The sequence below is a fragment of the Anas platyrhynchos genome, chromosome 16 (assembly GCF_047663525.1).
Source record: "Anas platyrhynchos isolate ZD024472 breed Pekin duck chromosome 16, IASCAAS_PekinDuck_T2T, whole genome shotgun sequence".
In the NCBI taxonomy this organism is placed as follows: domain Eukaryota; kingdom Metazoa; phylum Chordata; class Aves; order Anseriformes; family Anatidae; genus Anas; species Anas platyrhynchos.
This window is the reverse complement of record NC_092602.1, coordinates 9,258,955-9,275,877: the sequence shown is the minus strand read 5'-3', so window position 1 is coordinate 9,275,877 and position 16,923 is coordinate 9,258,955. Positions and strand designations below refer to the sequence as shown.

The 16,923-nt window shown below is 47.3% G+C and overlaps 1 protein-coding gene across 6 annotated transcripts; it reads left to right on the top strand.

Annotated features, from left to right (window-relative positions):
- The first annotated feature begins 2,195 nt into the window (after positions 1-2,195).
- LOC101796050 (solute carrier family 2, facilitated glucose transporter member 11) lies at positions 2,196-15,871 on the top strand. 6 transcript variants are annotated; one of them, XR_011803815.1, is made up of 13 exons: positions 2,196-3,511; positions 5,923-6,021; positions 6,573-6,733; positions 7,873-7,997; positions 8,495-8,720; positions 8,905-9,053; positions 9,847-10,034; positions 10,756-10,866; positions 11,117-11,249; positions 11,866-11,967; positions 12,106-12,181; positions 12,826-12,953; positions 13,608-15,871. XR_011803815.1 is itself a non-coding variant. In XM_072024499.1 (12 exons), the coding sequence occupies exons 1-12, from the start codon at positions 3,491-3,493 to the stop codon at positions 13,806-13,808; spliced, it is 1,587 nt and encodes a 528-aa protein (XP_071880600.1). In that variant the 5' UTR covers positions 2,204-3,490; the 3' UTR covers positions 13,809-15,871. The 6 variants fall into 6 exon arrangements, 4 of the variants coding, with proteins under 4 accessions (XP_071880602.1, XP_071880600.1, XP_071880601.1 ...); XR_011803816.1 differs by having other exon boundaries at positions 2,204-3,511; positions 8,591-8,720; XM_072024499.1 differs by lacking the exon at positions 11,117-11,249 and having other exon boundaries at positions 2,204-3,511.
- The last annotated feature ends 1,052 nt before the right edge of the window (positions 15,872-16,923 follow it).

Genomic DNA, 16,923 nt, shown 5'->3' with positions numbered 1-16,923 from the left:
AGACAAGCCAAAAGACAAAGATGAAAGGTCACAGAAAAGGCCACAGTAGCCATGCAATGAGGCCTTTTCTACTCATTAGAATTTAGCTGGAGCCTCTCAGAGGTAAAAGGAGTGCCCCCACTGCATAGAGCTCTTTAATTTTTAACCAGGGTTTTCGAACAGAGCTGAGTTTTAGTTCTGTACTCCAGGGGTGTGACATACATGTAGATCCACTGCACGAAGACTCCTCCACCATGCCTCCATGAACAGCTCTGTTCATGTAAAGCACGTTGCATGTTACATGTGAAGCACGTTACACGGCTGTTGCAGGAAGGACAGCCGAAAACACAACAGCCACCAGTAAGGTCAGATGGTGCTCTCTCTTCATTACCCGAATAGCCTGACTTTTACAGCAAACTTAACAGGGGCGGGTAGTGTCTCACACAAGATAATTAATATAGCTAAGTCGTCATTAGTAATTCGTACAATGTGGCGACCCCACTGAATGTTATCCAGGAACATTTGTACATTTATCAAATTACGTAACACTGTAGTTATATCACCTTTCTGTGGACAAATAGTAGAGTCTGATGTTTTCCATCCCCAGTATAGCCGTGGCTGTTTCCGTTGAACCTTCTCTGGGGCTATCTTCAACCGTTTTGCTTCCAAGGTATCCTGAATGAACTTTAAATCTGAATCCTAGAAGCATTCTGGCCTACCAAACCGAATGTTATCCATATAATGGTAAATAATTACTTCACACCACGCTGTCCGAATTGGTTGTAATGCCCAGGCCTCATGTAATTGACATAATGTAGGGGAATTCCTCATCCCCTGCGGAAGCACTAGCCATTCACAGTGCTTTGCCGGGGCCTGTTTGTTAATGGAGGGCATCATAAAAGCAAATCTCTGACAGTCCTGTACAGCCTGTGCCACCACTTGCGTGGTTGTCAGGTTGCGTGGACTGATCAGTTCTCTGTACCCTTTCCAACACGTCCTCTACCGGTGTGGTTCTTGGCAGTGTAACTGAGATGTTTTGAGTTTTGGGGGTTTGCATTATCAAACACAAGCACTTTAAACATACTGCTTTTACACTCTGCTGTTAGATCAGGATGATCAGGAATTGCTGCCCACAACCAATCGATAACTTTAGCATATGGTCCCCCAGGGGCCTGTTCTACAGATGCGAATGGAGGTGCTTTCTTTTCCCCTGGGAGACTAAGAAGAGCCCTCAGTGCGAGCTGTGCAGCTGTTTGGTGAATAATCGCAGGGAACTGCAGCTGAACCTGGGTACTGAGATAAGGACCCGTCCCCATTAACATCTCTGCAGTAATCCCATACAGAGGGTCCCCTGTTTGACGCAGCTGACCCGCTTCCCCCTGTGCTAACCACAAACAATAACAATGGGGAAGGAGTTAACAATACGCGTGCCAAGTTTTGACAGTCAAGCGGACACATTAGTTCTTCCTGGAAAATCCACTGAATTATCTGCCGAGCCGCCTGGGATTGTAAACCATAGTCCATAACCGTTTTTTGAGCTTGTTGTAAAAGCTTCCAATCATGCAGCTGCCACAACCCGGTGCCTTGCACGAGGTCGATAATAATAGGGCAGGCCAAGGATGTAGCATGCCTATGCCCCTCTGTGATGGCATCACGTATGATGGAGCACCTGTCCCTCCTAGGTGCCGATGGTGTTGTAATGATGGATAATGAGGGAGCTGGCTCTGGTGGGGCAGATGAGAGAGGAAGCTCCTCCGAATCCGTAATTTTTAAGTTCCCCAATTTCTCTAGCAGTTCTTGGAGCAGCTTCTCCAGTGAAGGTCGATTTTTGCAAGCTGCTGCCGCACCTCTCATTGGCGAAGCATCCCGAGTGGATTTCTTGCTGCCTGCCAGAGGCACAGATGCTGGCAGCACAGCTTCAGCAAGATTTTCCGGTGCATGGGGTGGGGAGGGCAACCCGCACCCCTGGGGTGGGTGCAGGAACCGGTGAAAGTATCGTGCCAGCCGTGTTCCTGAGGTCTCAGGTTTTGTACTCGGTGGTCTGTCAGTCCCAGACGGTGCTGACAAAGCTTGTGCCTCTGCCATAGCGAGCTGCTGTTTGGTTGTCATACTGCACAGCGCATTAATCAGCATTAATATACCCCCCCCCTCCCCCCGCTATGCTCCCAGTCTCCACACGGCGGCGCTCCCCCGGCGGCCCCACCGCCGCCTCCCTCCACCCGCCGCAGCTCGGGCCCGGATGTTCCGCGCCTCACCGCGACCCCGCCCGGTGCCTCAGCTCCGCTCCCGGGCTCCCGGCGGTTCCCCGCGGCTCCCCGCGGCTCTCAGGGCTCTCTCCGCGTCTCGCCGGCTCTCAGCCTGTTCGGGCTCCGTTTGGTGCAGGAGGGACGGCCGACAGCACGACAGCCACCAGTATGGTCAGATGATGCGCTCTTTATATAGCCTGACTTTTATAGCAGATTTAACAGGGGCGGGTAGTGTCTCACGCAAGATTATCGGTCAAAAGCACTCAGACAACTGCATGAAACAACCCCACCTGCGAGGAAACGACCCCCTTGTGATTAGCAGTCACATAGATCCCGTCCTTGAAGCCAGCTGCTGGCAACAATATTTCTTAAATTCCTCATCGGGCGATGTGGGAACACTGTCAGGGGAACTTCTCGTAGTCGTCCTGGCAGCGTGGTTTGCTCAGCTGCAGCAAGCCGTGGGATCTTGGCTGTTTCAGAACTCCCCCAACACACGGCCGTGCTCACGTAACGCGCCGTGCATCCCATGAGCGATGTGTCCCAGCGCACAGACACCCACACCCTGTGGCACGAGCAGCCCCAGGTCCCCTCACAAGCAGCACGGAGATGCTTGAACAACGGCAGAACAGCAGCGGGCGAGATGCTGTGACAGCTCAAAAGGAACCGAGAACATTTTGATGTGATACTCAGGAGTCATTCGTCCCCCAGCAGCCTCCTCTCCCATTCGCCTGTCGCCCCACCGTGCAGGCAGGAACACGGCGAAGGGCCTTGGCCTCACAGCGGATTTCAGAGGCCTGGGGCTGGTTCCTGCCACAGCCAGGACCGAGGGAAATGCTCTGGTTTGCCCTGCGGATGCTAGATTGAGTTCTAGGACAAGTGCGGTCATAAAAATAGCTCAGGCTTTACTTCTCCGATCACATTTAATTGGACAAACACTACCGGGCAGCTACATCGGACGCTTGGAGAGGGAATCCATGCTGCACGCCATACCGGCCTTCAACAGGAATTCAGGCAGCTCTGGATCTTGCAGAAACATTTCCCTGAACTGCTCTGTATTTCAACAAAATTAATTGAGCTGTCTTGCTAATGAACATGCAGCTCTGTTTAGAGAATGTAAATCAGCTGGCAAGACACCTGCCAAGTCAAGTGTGTTATCCTAATGTAATGGGTGACTCAATACACATTCCTATGCTGGAGATTTAAATAATCCCTTAAAGCACCGCTGAGAGCACCAGCAGCTTTGGCAGACAGAAGAAAACCTACCGATGAACAAGCTGCAGAAACTGGTAAAAACCATTTACTTTACTATTATTGTTGACAGGTTTTATTTTTCCCCAGTTTTTATATGGCTGTGTAAGTACTGACCAGTTACTGTAGAATTATTTGTCCGGCTCATCACAGTCCTTGGGATAAAGCTGACAGGCTCATGGCTCTCCTGGCAGCTGCATGCCAGGACAGTAATGCAGAAGGCAGGTGTTAAGGAAGGTTTGGGAAGGTAACCCTGTAATACAGCTCGGCTCTGAGCTCAGAAGTGCTTGGTGGCTCCTCAAGGAGCAGCAAACCATCTTCCCTTAGCTCGTAGCCACAAAAGAAGGCTGTGATACAGGACCTGATAGGTGATGCACTCTACAATGAAAACAGGGAAATTAACAGGAGCATTTTATCCTTAAACACTGTGATTAAGAAAGAAGAAATGTGCTCTTGGGGAAGAGGAAATCTCTTTCACTTGGAGAACTGGAATAACTGGGAGAAGCAGAGGCAGAATCAGGTGCACAATCCTTAGCTCTGGTTTCAGTAATGAGACAGGGAAGTGATGTAGCCAAGGGAAGTGCGAGCAAGTGAAACGCACCCGCTTCTAACTGGGACAAGGGAGAGCTCAGCCTCTTCCTGCTGCAGGGCTGGAACAGCCTGGCTTCTCCTCTGTCGGGGAGAACATTCTTTCTCAGGCTGCTATGGAAGTTATTTACAGGGAAAGGCTTTGAGAAAAGGAAAAATCTGAGATTATTTTAATTTGCAATTCAAAAAACTCTCGGGACACTAGGCAAAATTTTCCTCTCTTTGGTAGATGGATCTCTGAAAGGAAAAGGAGCAGGCAGAGCAGAGGGGTCTTCCCAGAACTGGCTAATTTAAGTTCTTCCCAGGGCCAGTGGAGTCATATTCATGTAGCAAAACAAAATCTAGCCTGGGGTGACCCTGCTGGTGGCGAACAGCCAAGGCTGAGCATGGGCTCCTCATGACACCCTGCAGAGCTGTCCCACAGGGAGGGGTTTGCATGCAGGGGGCTGGCAGAGGCCGTCCTGGCAGGAGGTGTCAGGCTCAGGGCCAGGTGTCCCCAGCAGGCTCTGAGTGGTCTTGAGACAAGGGACATCTCATGTACAGGAGGGCGCAGGCAGAAACTAGGTGTGAACTGACAAGGACTGGTGGTGGGGCTGCAGCGAGGATGGAGGCGCTGAGTGAGGAGGCACGATGCTGCTGACTGCACGATGCTGCTGACTGCTCCTCTACAAAGGCAGTCGGTCCATCCGGGGGCAGTCAGACACAGAAAAGTGTCCACGCAACCATGGCAAGAATGACCTGAGACTTACAAATGTGACAGAGGAGGAAAAATCAGCAGAAATGTTTAGAAAGTTTCTCTGCAGTGTCTCTGTCAGACTTAGCCCCAGTGATGTGAACACCCAGTTGTGCTATAATTTTAGGGCATCCTGCTATGAGGGGGGAAAAATGAAAGTCTCTTGCTCACAAGCCTGCCAGTGAGCTCTCAGTTCCCATACTGTGCCAGCCGGGACAGCTTGTCTACACCCTGAAAAGGCAAGAGACTTCCCCAACACCCTGATCCTGTGATGCTGCATGAAGCAGCTCCATTAAAAGGCAATATAAGCAACGGGCAACACCAGTGGTGGCCTCAGGGAGACACAGCACGTGACACAGGACCACCTCTGCCACATATTGCACCCACAGCGCAACACTGAAAGTGTAGAAAATGTTGTGGCTGAATATTCAGCTGTAGCCTGCTAAACACAAGGACCTGTAGGAGCAACTGTGTGATGAGAAAGTTCAGCAAAAAGACATGGCCTGCTCTGTACAAAATGCAGCATAGAAAGGCGCTCTATTTTAAACTAAAACAAAAGGACAAAGGCTGTATAATTGCAACAAAAAGGTACAAAAAATAGCATGCCACTGCATCAGAAGTGCATCGGGTATAAATAGCCATAAGAACATCTCCTATACTCCAGGGAAGCTCCATCCAGGCTTAGCTAGAAATGATTCAGGAGTTATTAAGCTTTGGCAATGCTTCTTGAATAATTCATCACGTGAGTACTGGTTTTTGTAACAAATTACTTTAACTGAAGCAATAACACCGGTCTCTACCACTATTTACTGTTGTGATACTGACTTTTTGTAAGCATATACCTTAAATATTAAATGAAAGACACTCACAGGTCTTGGCCCCAAAGCAGTCCCAGACTCTGGATTGTTAATCCAATGGATTAATAACATCATTTGGCAGTACAGGGAGACATAGATTTTAAAAACCTATTTTTTCTTCTTTCCATCTTTGATACCTCCTATTACACGACATCATTTGTAGCCTGCTCTATTCTTCAGTACACACTACCCAGTGTGACCGGGCCAAATGTCTGCTGAGCCATTTTGTTCTGTGCAAGAAAGCCATCTGTTTTCTGTCCATCTTCTTCAGCTTCAGAGCAGGATCCTGATCCTGATGGTATGTGCTGCTGGGATTGGAGGCACTTTCCAATACGGTTACAACATCTCCATCATCAATGCTCCAACTTCAGTAAGTACTGCTAGTCCCTGGGGCTCTTCCTGGGCAGACACTTCCTCAGTGTCTTCAGATGGTGGCATGCCACCAAAAATATGAAGACTGACAGTGCTGAGGGTGAAAATGTGTTGTTTCCTCTGTAAACTTCACAGCTGAGGTACCAAACTTTGCTGTCCTGAGCCACCCTCATGCAGGATTTAGTGTCAGAAGAATGCATTCGAAAGCCTCATTTCAATTGTTTTAGAAAATCCAATTCTAAAATTCTCCAACCTCCATCCCATAAAACTGAATTTTGCCTTTAAACTCAAAATCAGGCCCATGAAAATGTTTTAAATTATCCACGATAGCTGCACGCAGATATAAACCCAGTACAACTTTGAACAGCTACAGGTTTACACCCTCAGCCCCCTGTTAAAAACACATCAGGAAAACTGGAGGCCGTTTCTAGCCAGAGGTTTAGAGGCATGAGCACGGAATAAGCAGGTACATGAATAAGGAAGCCCTTACACTTCTCAGCATCCTTTCTCTCCATGTGGTGGTTACACAGCACTGTCCTTCCCTCGCAGTACATCCAGGTGTTCATGAACAAAACCTGGCAGGAGCGCACGGGCGTTCCCCCGGAGGACAACATGATCCTGCTGCTCTGGTCTTTCACTGTCTCTGTGTACCCTCTGGGGGGACTCGCCGGGGCTGTTGTTGCTGGTCCCATGGCCATCATGTTGGGAAGGTAAGAGGGTGCTGGATTTTACTTTACACTTTGCAACTTTCAGTAGTCCAAGAAGAATTATGACCCCTGTTGCAAGATAGCCACTGCAGTTACAAATCACGAAAGCAGTCTGCAGTTATCGACGGCACAGCACCCACCTACACAGTCACCACCGTTTTTGTGCCCAGTTTTGTGTCGTCCTTTCAATCATGAAGTCAGAACAGGCCAAAGATTTTTCTTCAGAACAAACTGTGGGAATTGGTAGGAAGGACATGGGAAAAACACAGGGTGCTTGCAAAGAGCAGCTATTGCATCCCAGCTCCATGTGGCTCCCAGCCCACAGGCTGCCTCTGCCTTTCTGACTGAAGTATTTTAGGGGGTATTTGTTAAATCTGCTCTTTTTTTTTTTTTTTCTCTGTGCTTGTGTTCCTGAAAAACATTTGCCTCTCCTCTCCTGTCTTTCAAACCCAGTTCTGTCCCTAGTTCCCTAGAGAAAATCACCATAGGTGTAACCAACATAGCCCAGTAGGAGGTTAGATTGTACGTGCTTCCCTCCTGACCCCAAGAATTTCCCTCTGTGTGCTGTCCCTTTGGTGTGCTCCTCTCACGTGCAGACGCAGGCACTGGTATGCTTTGGGGTGGGATCGGAGGGCTGTCCCCCACAGCCACTTTTTCCATGGTTGTGAAGACCTGGAAGGGACGTGGCTTTCTTATCCAACGAAAAGTTTCACCTTGTACTACTTAGCAATAAAATCATTCTCTTCATGAATAAGAGAAAGATTCCTAAGAGTAGGTAGGGCAGCCCGCTGGGACTGGAGAGAATTGCTGGCTACTACGGGTCAGGAGAACTTCCTTTTTTTCCTGGTTTTGGACAGAAATTCCACCTGTGACACTTGAAAATATTGAAAAATTGAAATATTCCTGCCTGTTCAAGTGGGGAGTGCAGGAGCAGTGAGTCTGGGTGACAACCCCAGGGAGCCTTCCCTGTGCCTAAACCCAGCCCTTCAGGGACGCCCCATGGTCGTGGTGGTAGTCAGCGATGGCCCTACTTGTGTGAGCCATGCAGATTTTCTGTTAATGCAGATTCCTGTTTTGCTAACAACACCCCAAAGTGCTGCCCTGTGCATCTGAGCTCACAACCGTGTCTCTTCTCTCTGAAGGAAGATGTCCCTGCTGGTTAACAATGTCTTTGTGATCGTTGCTGCCGTCTTGTCAGGATTCAGCCAAATAGCCAAATCCTTTGAAATGATCATGGTCAGCAGATTCTTCACTGGCGTGAATGCAGGTATGGCAATGTGAGAAGTATAGCAGAACAAATATGGTAACAAGTAGCAATCAGAGATGGAAGAAACTCAAATAGAATGACCCAAGGCATTAAAATAATTCAACTTCCAGTATCTTGTGCAGTCTGCATGCTGGGAGGGAAGCCCTGGCAGAAACGGAGTGAAAATCAATCCCTCTCTGCTTGTAAGCAGGTTATCGGTCATGTCCCATGGTGCATTTTTTTATAGAAGTTCTTCCCAGAGAATAATGATTGACACAGGTGACTTAAAATGTGACCTTACCCCCAGAATGGGGTCTAGAATGGAACATCGTTTGTAACCTCAGATTTGGTGCTCAGAAGACCATAGGACTGAGGCCCAGCCACGTTTCAGTTTCATCTACTACTACTTATTAGTATGCAAATGTATGTTTAGCAGCTTATGCAGTGAGTAAGAGGGAAATTAAAGGTTTGGGTGAATAATAGGCACTGGTAGATCAGTCATCACATGTCTGTAGCAGAAGGGTCCAGCTGGCAACCTGGAGAGATGGCTGACGGCGCCTGTCCTCGTCTCCTCTGTCTCCAAGCTGAGGCCAGCATTTGTCTGCCCTGCCCAGGTGTAAGCATGAACATTCAGCCCATGTACCTGGCGGAAAGTGCCCCAAAGAAGCTCCGAGGAGCTGTGGCCTTGACCTCCGCATCCTTTACAGCCCTGGGGTTGGTGCTGGGGCAGGTTGTCGGACTCAGGTAATGTAGAGCTAGAAGCCCAGTTTTTACTTATTAAATCTTTCTTCTCTTTCTTCTTTTTTTCCCCTTTTTGCTTTACTCCCCCTCTCTTTTCTTTCTTTTCCAGTGCCCACATGCCACAGAGGATGCTGGGCTCTGTTGTAAATTTTACTGAGCAATTATGTTTTATTTTATTTTTCTCCAGAGAGCTCCTCGGAGGGGAGGAGAGCTGGCCGTTCCTTTTAGCTAGCAATGCAGTGCCTGCCCTGATCCAGCTCATGGCTCTGCCTTGGTTTCCTGAAAGTCCCAGATACCTCTTGATTGACCGTGGAGATAGAGAATCCTGTGTTTCTGGTGAGTTTAGGGTTACTGCCAGCCTCCTGCTGAGCACCCGAGATCTGCTGACTGAGCAGATGCACAGTAAGAAGGCTCAAATCACAGTAAGAAGGTTCAAATCCTGCTTTTGTACACAGACTTAGGCTGTCGCCTCTTGAGAACAGTGCCATGACTTTTACATGTGAGCAGTATCAAGTTCCCTTTCTGAGCACTTCTTCTTCCAAGCCGAGGAACCTTCTATATTCTCAAAAATGTTTGATCTGTTAAGATAATTGAAAGGCATCTTCCTACAAAGGATTTTTTTTTTGATACAAAGGTAGGGTTAAAAGGTGGAACTAGAGTTCACAGCGGGGTATATGTTTTGCAACCTTGAAATGAAATAAATGCTGCCTGGGGAGCTCATGACCAAATCTGCAGCAAATTCATATTAAGGGATTTGCTTAGATTTGTAGCATACAAATCCCCATATACAGAGCAGCTGGAATTAGTTTCCAGGAAACATGTACCAAGAAGATCTTAATTGCCTGCATTTCCCAGGGAAGTCAAGTGAGATATGAGCCTGAGGCATGGCTGCCGAAATGGCACTGTTTGGAAATGTTCTCTTGTCAAACAACGGGGATTTGCAGTCCCTTTCCCCCAGTCCTTCAAGGGGCTGCATGGCAGCTTGCCACCTCTGTGGAGGCAGCACCATGATCACATCTCTGTTCTGCAGCTTCCCGCAGCCATCACCTCCTGCTCAACCCTTCAGCCTGCAGAGGCAGGCGATCTGAAGGGAAAGTCCAGGGGATGAGAGGTTCCCTTGTCCTTGCAGCCCTGCAGAAGCTCAGAGGCAACAGCGACCTGGGAGCGGAGCTGGAAGAGATGCTGGCTGAACAGGCTGCTGCTAAAGGTCAGAGGGCGAAGAAGCCTTGGGAGCTGTTCCAAAACCCAGCTGTGAGGTGGCAGCTGGTGAGCATCATCGTGCTGAGCAGCGCCATGCAGCTCTGTGGGAACGATTCGGTAAGCAGCCTGGCAGCCGCAGCGCTAGCATGAGCCATGGGTGCAAGCTGTTGGGTTTAATGTGCCTCCTGCAGGAGAAGAAGGAATAGTGCTCTGCTCTGCCTGTGGAGATCTTCCTGCTGAAGGACATGAACAGAGTAGTGAAAAGTTGAATTGGAGCATAAAAAAAGGGTACAGACGCTAGGTCTGTGTTACAATGCCCATTCACTATGCAGGAAAAAACCCTTTGGCATCCAGCCCTGGATGAAATGGGGAAAGCTAAATGGAAATACCAATAAACCATGGAAAACAAGATAAAATCTATGTACAACCGTGGCCTTCTGAGAGCTGAGGAAACAGCCTTCCTTTGCTGATGAGGGCTTTCTCTTCCAATAAGTGCTTCCTCTCACATCTAGTAATGGGCCGTTGTAAAGACCTCTTGTTCCAGGGAACAGCCTGCATTTAGCAGTCTGACTTCCAGTTGCTCTGCACTGTGAAGGTTATGTGGGTGCTTTACAGACCACTTGCTTTGAAAGGCTTTGTCATCAACATCAGGGTTCAAATCTCAGATGCTTAATTCCCAAAGAACACCTCTGCACTATGGCGAGCTTCAGAGGGATGTTGTCAAAATTGCCTGTGAGACAGGACCTTACTGGGGCTCTGCGTGGTCCTTCATGAAAAAACAATGGGATGCATCTTCAGACACCTTCCCTTACTGCTCTCTCCTCTGTTCTCTTCCCAGATGTATTTCTATGCAGCCTACGTGTTCCAGGAGGCTGGAATTCCTCAGGATAAAATCCCGTATGTTGTCATCGGCACGGGGAGCTGTGAACTGATCGCATCTGTTACCTGTGTGAGACTCTTACTGCAGTGCTGACATGCAGGCTGTGCTGACAGGGAGGAGCCCGTTAATTACAAACTTCAGATTTACATCGCCTTGCATCCCAGGGAAGCACTTTGCAGCACAGCAGTCAGGCCGTGCTCAGCTTTCGTGCCCAGAGGGGTTAACGGGGCAGTACAGTATGTCTGAAAGCTGTCTGGGAGGGTCTAAATGGAAGCTGTGCTTGTGATCCATGCTCACTGTTATTTTCGTGTATCCTCAGCACCTGTGGTTGAACATCTGTGATTACAACCAGAGCCACTATTTATCCAGACAACTGTGGATGCAACCTCAGAGGCTGAGGAGAACAGCGGCAGAGGAGTCCATAGCATTCAGTTTTCTCTTCTGCAGCAGAGGCCAGTATTCCTGCCACAAGCTGTGGCTAGCAGGCTGTGCCCTGCAATCTGTTCTCAGTTTATCTGAGGGATACTGAAGCCTCCAGACCCTGGCAGTTTGTGATAATAAGTTACCACCCTGACCCATGCACCTCAGCCGTGCCAGTGACACACTGGGCCCAGGATTTTTAATCCTTCTCTCTAAAATATACATCCAGAATGAGAAGCAAACTTAACATGATAGAGAAATAAATCTTCTAGCCACTTAGCTTGCCATTTCTCAGCACCAAATATCCTTAAAGTTTTAGATTAAATATGTATATACATACATATATGTATATATATACATATTATATATATATATATATGTTTTGCTGCATGTCACTGCAGATAGTGGCAGGGTTTAGGTGCAGCTGGGACATTCTCATCCTGCCTGAACACCCGTCTTGCCTGGCTCCTGCCGGCAGACCCCTTCCTCTGAAAGACCTTTCTCTTTCTGCAAAGAAGTGGGCAGTATCCTTGAATCAGCTGTAAGGCAATACAGAAACAAAGAACTGAAATGGGGCAGAAGGGGGCAGGCAGGAATCTGTAAACAGATGTTAAATGTGTTGTTTTATTTCACTGTTACGTTGTGCAGAACATGATCATAGACTATGCTGGTCGGAGGCCGCTGCTGCTGGGGGGCTATATCTTCATGGCAGGATGGGCCGTGGTCTTCATGGTCGCCCTGAGCCAGCAGGTGACAAACTTCACTTCATTATTTAAGGGGAATGGAGCTGGGCTTTGCCTTTTGTGTGACTGGGGTGGTTAGAGTTGGCAAATAACAGTAAGTGTCCTTGTGTCCTTACTGGTTTTGTGTTGTTCTCTGCGACTGGAGACTCGGATCAGCTGGATGCCCTATCTCAGCATGGCCTGCATTTTTGCCTACATCCTGAGCTTTGGAATTGGACCAGGTCAGTTCCCTGAGTGTTAGCACTGAAACGTTTGGGTACTGCAGACTTTCAGTGATGTGTGCAAGCAGCAGATGCCTGGAAGCACAATTTCCATGTCTGTTAGCCTACTAACACTTATTTTCTTGGCAGACCCCGTTACTTTCTGTGCCTGGGGGCAGGGTACATGGGTTATGTGTGTGTATTTGCTCAGTATGAGTAGATGTGAGGCTCTGTTTGCTGACATGAATTTGAAGGAAGGGCAGGTAAGAAAAGAACCAAGCTGCCAGTGTCACATACCACATGGCTTGGAGGTAATTTCTTGTCCCGGTCCCTACAGTGTCATAGGGTTGAATTAATTATAAGCTGTTCTCACAGATCCTGGTGAGAATAATGTGGATTACAAAACCTTTCCCAGCAGTTCATTCTAACATGAGAGTCTGAATAATTAGCCAGCCTTAATATTTAACCCAAAACTTCCCCGCTGCAGTTTATCTCTATTACCACTTGTTCTGGCACTGTTGACGAGTGAGAATAATTTACTGAATAATAATCTACTACTGTTCTCATAAACTTCGTGTTGTTTTTGCTTGTTAGTATGTGTTCTCCTGTTTTTAGTCAACAGTATTACGTAGTGTTTTTAACTTTCCTGCCATTTCTTTCTCCAGCTGGTGTAACAGGAGTTCTGCCCACCGAGCTTTTTGACCAGAAGTCCCGGCCAGCTGCCTACATGATCTGCGGCTCCCTGCTCTGGTTCAACCTCTTTCTGGTCGGAACAGCCTTCCCGTTCATTGTGGTGAGTTCCCACAGCGATGCCATCCCTTGTGGCTTTTTGGTCTTCTGTATGAGGCAGAGGCTCTCTCTGATGACCATGAGACGAGACAGGGCCTGGAATATCACAAGCTGCAGACACGCAGCACTGCCATGAGGATTACCTTTATCAGGGAAGCGATCAGAACTCCTTTAAGCTAAACTTCCCTTGTGTTCCCTAAGGTGATTTCTGATGTGAGGCTGGACATGGATTAATTTGGGGCATGGATGGTCTATATCCCGCTCTCTCCTCAGCTGAGAATGGCTGGGACTAGAGATGTGATCTAACTCCCCCTGCCAGGCCCTGGCACCATTCCCTAATGTGGTTCATGAAGTGAAATGGAGCAGAAATCCTTGATAAGCATGCAGTCCTGCGTCATTTCCTACTGTGGGTCCCCATTCCGTACAATTACGTAGAGACAGAAAGACAGAAAAAGACATTTTGAGATACTCTTTCTGCTGTGTCGAATCTCCCAAACTGTGGTGGGGAGCTGTTGCACCTAGGCATGGGAGGCTCTCACCCAGGAACACAGAAATGCTCCCTGGCTGAAGTTAGTCCATGTAGCAAAGGGGTTTAGTGACCTGTTTGCCACCACACAGAGTGTTTCTAACACTGTATTTTTCTTTTCCTCCTCCTCAGAAAAGTCTCGGACATTTCTGCTACGTCCCATTCCTTGTGGTCTGCGTCTGCACTGCTCTCTATATTGGGCTCTTCCTTCCTGAGACAAAGGGGAAATCCTTCCTGGAAATCTCGGAGGAGTTCAGGAAACGGAACTTCAAAGCTCAGAGCCACGCAGTGTTGTATAAAGGCCCTGAGGAGATCAAATCCACCGTGTTGTAGCAGAGGGAAGGAGAATAGCGCCTGGGGGAAGCTCAGCGGTGGCTATGTTCTCTTGCAGGGACACGGAGAGAGGAGGAGGGTTAGGGAGAACATATTACTCTTAGGTTCACCTTGAAAAGATTTTAGGCCAAGGTGGAAAACGCAGCTGTTCGGTCCACATTACTTATTTACTTTGTTTGTTAAACTCCTCCTAAGCCACCACTTGCTCTCTCTTCCTGCCTGCACCACTAACACGGACTTGTCCTTTGTCAGCCCTGGGGACGTTCTCAGTGACTGGCTTCCTGAAAAGCCAGCTGGAGGCTTCTTGTTAAAAACTGGTCAAGGGTGACACGAGGGTTCCACTGAAATACTTTTGGACAGGTAAATCAGAGAAACACCCGACAGCAGCAAAACATGGATAGGCAAGGGATCTGATCAGTTTTCTCTAGGAGATCGATTGATGTTACAAACTGTAGTGAGCCGCCTCTCCACCTGCTGAATGCTCTAACACCTGATGAACTATTTTCTTGCTACACAGCTTAAAAAATTGTCCTGCTGCTCACTTCCATGAGTTGAAATGCAAAGTACTTGCTTCCAGCCAACACTGAGACTCAGGCCACGCTGCCAGGTACCTAAATACTGAATTAGGACACTATGGTTAGGTATTGAAATCTGAAATTGGGCCCCAAAGGCTGAGTTTAAGATGGGCCTTGATTAAATAAATAAAGAAAGAAAGAAAGAGAGAGAGAATGAAAAATCGATTTCCTCCTTTCCCAAGGAGGTGTTCATAGGTGCTCTTGGATAAATGCATACACCCACTGAAGGGTACATAGCTAGCAGCCAAAGCATATCAGCCTGCCACACACCACCAGATCTTTGCTTATATAGAACTTCGTGTTTATGGAAATAAATCATGTTGCTGCTTATTTAAAGCAAATTTATAATTTACATCAACTAATAAATCTCTCCAAATATTTAAAAATCTATTTTAAGTTTCCAGTAGTAAATAACACATCTATATTCACATCTATATATTAGAATCCATATTAATAGGGACAGACTGCTGCCTTATTCTCTTATCATCAATTACCACCATGCAATGCTTCAGCAAATGTCTTCTAAGTATCTTCTGTATGTCTTCTCCACCCAGACAGTAACTTACACCTCAGAAGCCTTTTTTTGCTTCTAAATCTGGGTTCTCAAACACAAAAATTAATACGATTAAGTTCTTTTTTCAGATACCAGATGAAATTCTCAGTACCTTGCCCAGTGCTCCTGTTGTTTCTGTTATTAAGTGATTTCAAATCGCCCCCTACTTGTTGAGCAACAGTGAGAGTTAATTATTTTCAGCTATAAAAACATGTGACAGGTGGATTAGGAAGAAAGCTTCTAGTACTTGCTAAGTGGCTTATTATACAACTGACTTTTGGGCATTGTTTGCAGACAATTTATTCTGGGCTGGTTTTCTTCATGGCTTGTTTCTTGCCATCCAGTCCTCTGCTGTGAAGCACAGGTAATTCTCCAGTCCCACGTGCACACCATGAGCACAGACACTGCTGACGCACCCTGTGGGGCTCCCACTCCATTTTACACCCACGTTCTGCTGAGGCTGGAGTGTGGTGAGGAGCTCCTATAGCAGCTGCTTCTTCTGGATGTGGAGAAGATTCCTCGCAGCACGTTCTCATTTGTCTCCACAGAGCATATCGGAAAAGACCCAGATGTGATGCTGATCCTCTGTAGGTAGCCCGGTAGAGAACAGGGCAAAGCTTCTCATTTAATGTGGTTTTCACAGGCATCAGGTTGACTGGTGATGTATTTCTGCTGATGGTTGCAGCAAAGAAGAACGCATACATTGGCAAAACAAGTAGTTGAAGTTTCTTTCTGTATATTTGTAACTAAGTCAATAAAAGTACAGCATTTTTAAATGGCATGAATGTAAACATAACATTTCCAGAGTGTATTATGGTCATGCTGGGCACGAGTGGAGAGGCAGATATATTTCTCAGATGAGGAGTCTGTGCAAGAGCTGTCTTTCACTGTCTACAGTTTACAACATAGGAAAAATAAATCTAAACTTTTGTTCACTTGTGTTTGGTGCTAGTAGTCAGTCACACACACACACAGGCAACAGCATGTCTCTGCTTTTGGGCAACAATTTGGAAACAATCAGGAATTTGAGACAAGACAACCAAGAGTAAGACACCTGCAAGCTAGGAAATGCAGAGATACTTCTCATTTATGCAGTCTGGAGAGCGCAGGAAGGGGCAGATGGAAAGCGTAAAATTGTTGAAGCAAAAAGTGCTGGTAGCATCACAATGGTACCAAAATACTCTGACATTCCTTTGGTGAGGATCAGCGAGAAGACAGGAAACGAGAGGGAAGACAAGGCAGTAGAGAAGACGCAGGGTGGAAGCTGGGGATGGACTGAAGAGACTGCCTGGGTGAGGGAGAGCCCAGCACAGACTGCCAGGAGGTGCAGGTCAGAGGAGAACTGGGCAAAACAGAGAAGTCCTGCAACATCCAAAGGTCCTCAGCTCAGCCACCTTTGTGGCTAATGCCCGAGTCAGCATTTTTCTGCTTTCCCCAGATTCCTGGAAGGACGGGCACCTTCTGCAGCTGGCCGTATGCCACACAGCTGGCGAGGAATGACACACATTCAACACTTCCAGAGTTAGGGACCCCATCCTGCGAGTACACGTCAGAAAACACCAATTCCAACTCCTGGTGTTTCTTCTGACTATGGCCTGAAATCAGGTGTCCTCAGAGTGACTAAGCATAGACAAACAGTGGTTACATTTTAATTGATCTGATCGGTTACATTTTAATTGAAGCACTTAACAAGTTGGTTAATTGTTACTGAATTAACACACCTTCATAAACTGAAAAAATGTATGTCAGTTGTTTAGGTCAATTTTCTTACGTGAAGCATTAGGCAGAAACGCATCTTGTAAGAACCTTTTAACAGAAACACGTAGACTGCTAGATAGAGGTGATTTAAGAATTATGGATAAAAGTAAAGATGTCCTTTTTTAATTTTACAGTTAGGATGCAAAACTGACGTTCAACCTCCCTAGCATCTACCCTGCTACGGGGACACAGACTTGAACTTTGAGGCAGTGACCATTCCCCTTGAAGA

Bases quoted from the DNA above. Each gene is read 5' to 3' on its own strand.
- LOC101796050 (XM_072024499.1), top strand. From the start codon at position 3,491: ATGAACAAGCTGCAGAAACTG. The intron at 9,054-9,846 runs GTGAGTTTAGGG...TTGTCCTTGCAG, and splicing joins TAGAGAATCCTGTGTTTCTG to CCCTGCAGAAGCTCAGAGGC. The intron at 10,867-11,865 runs GTGAGACTCTTA...TACGTTGTGCAG, and splicing joins TGATCGCATCTGTTACCTGT to AACATGATCATAGACTATGC.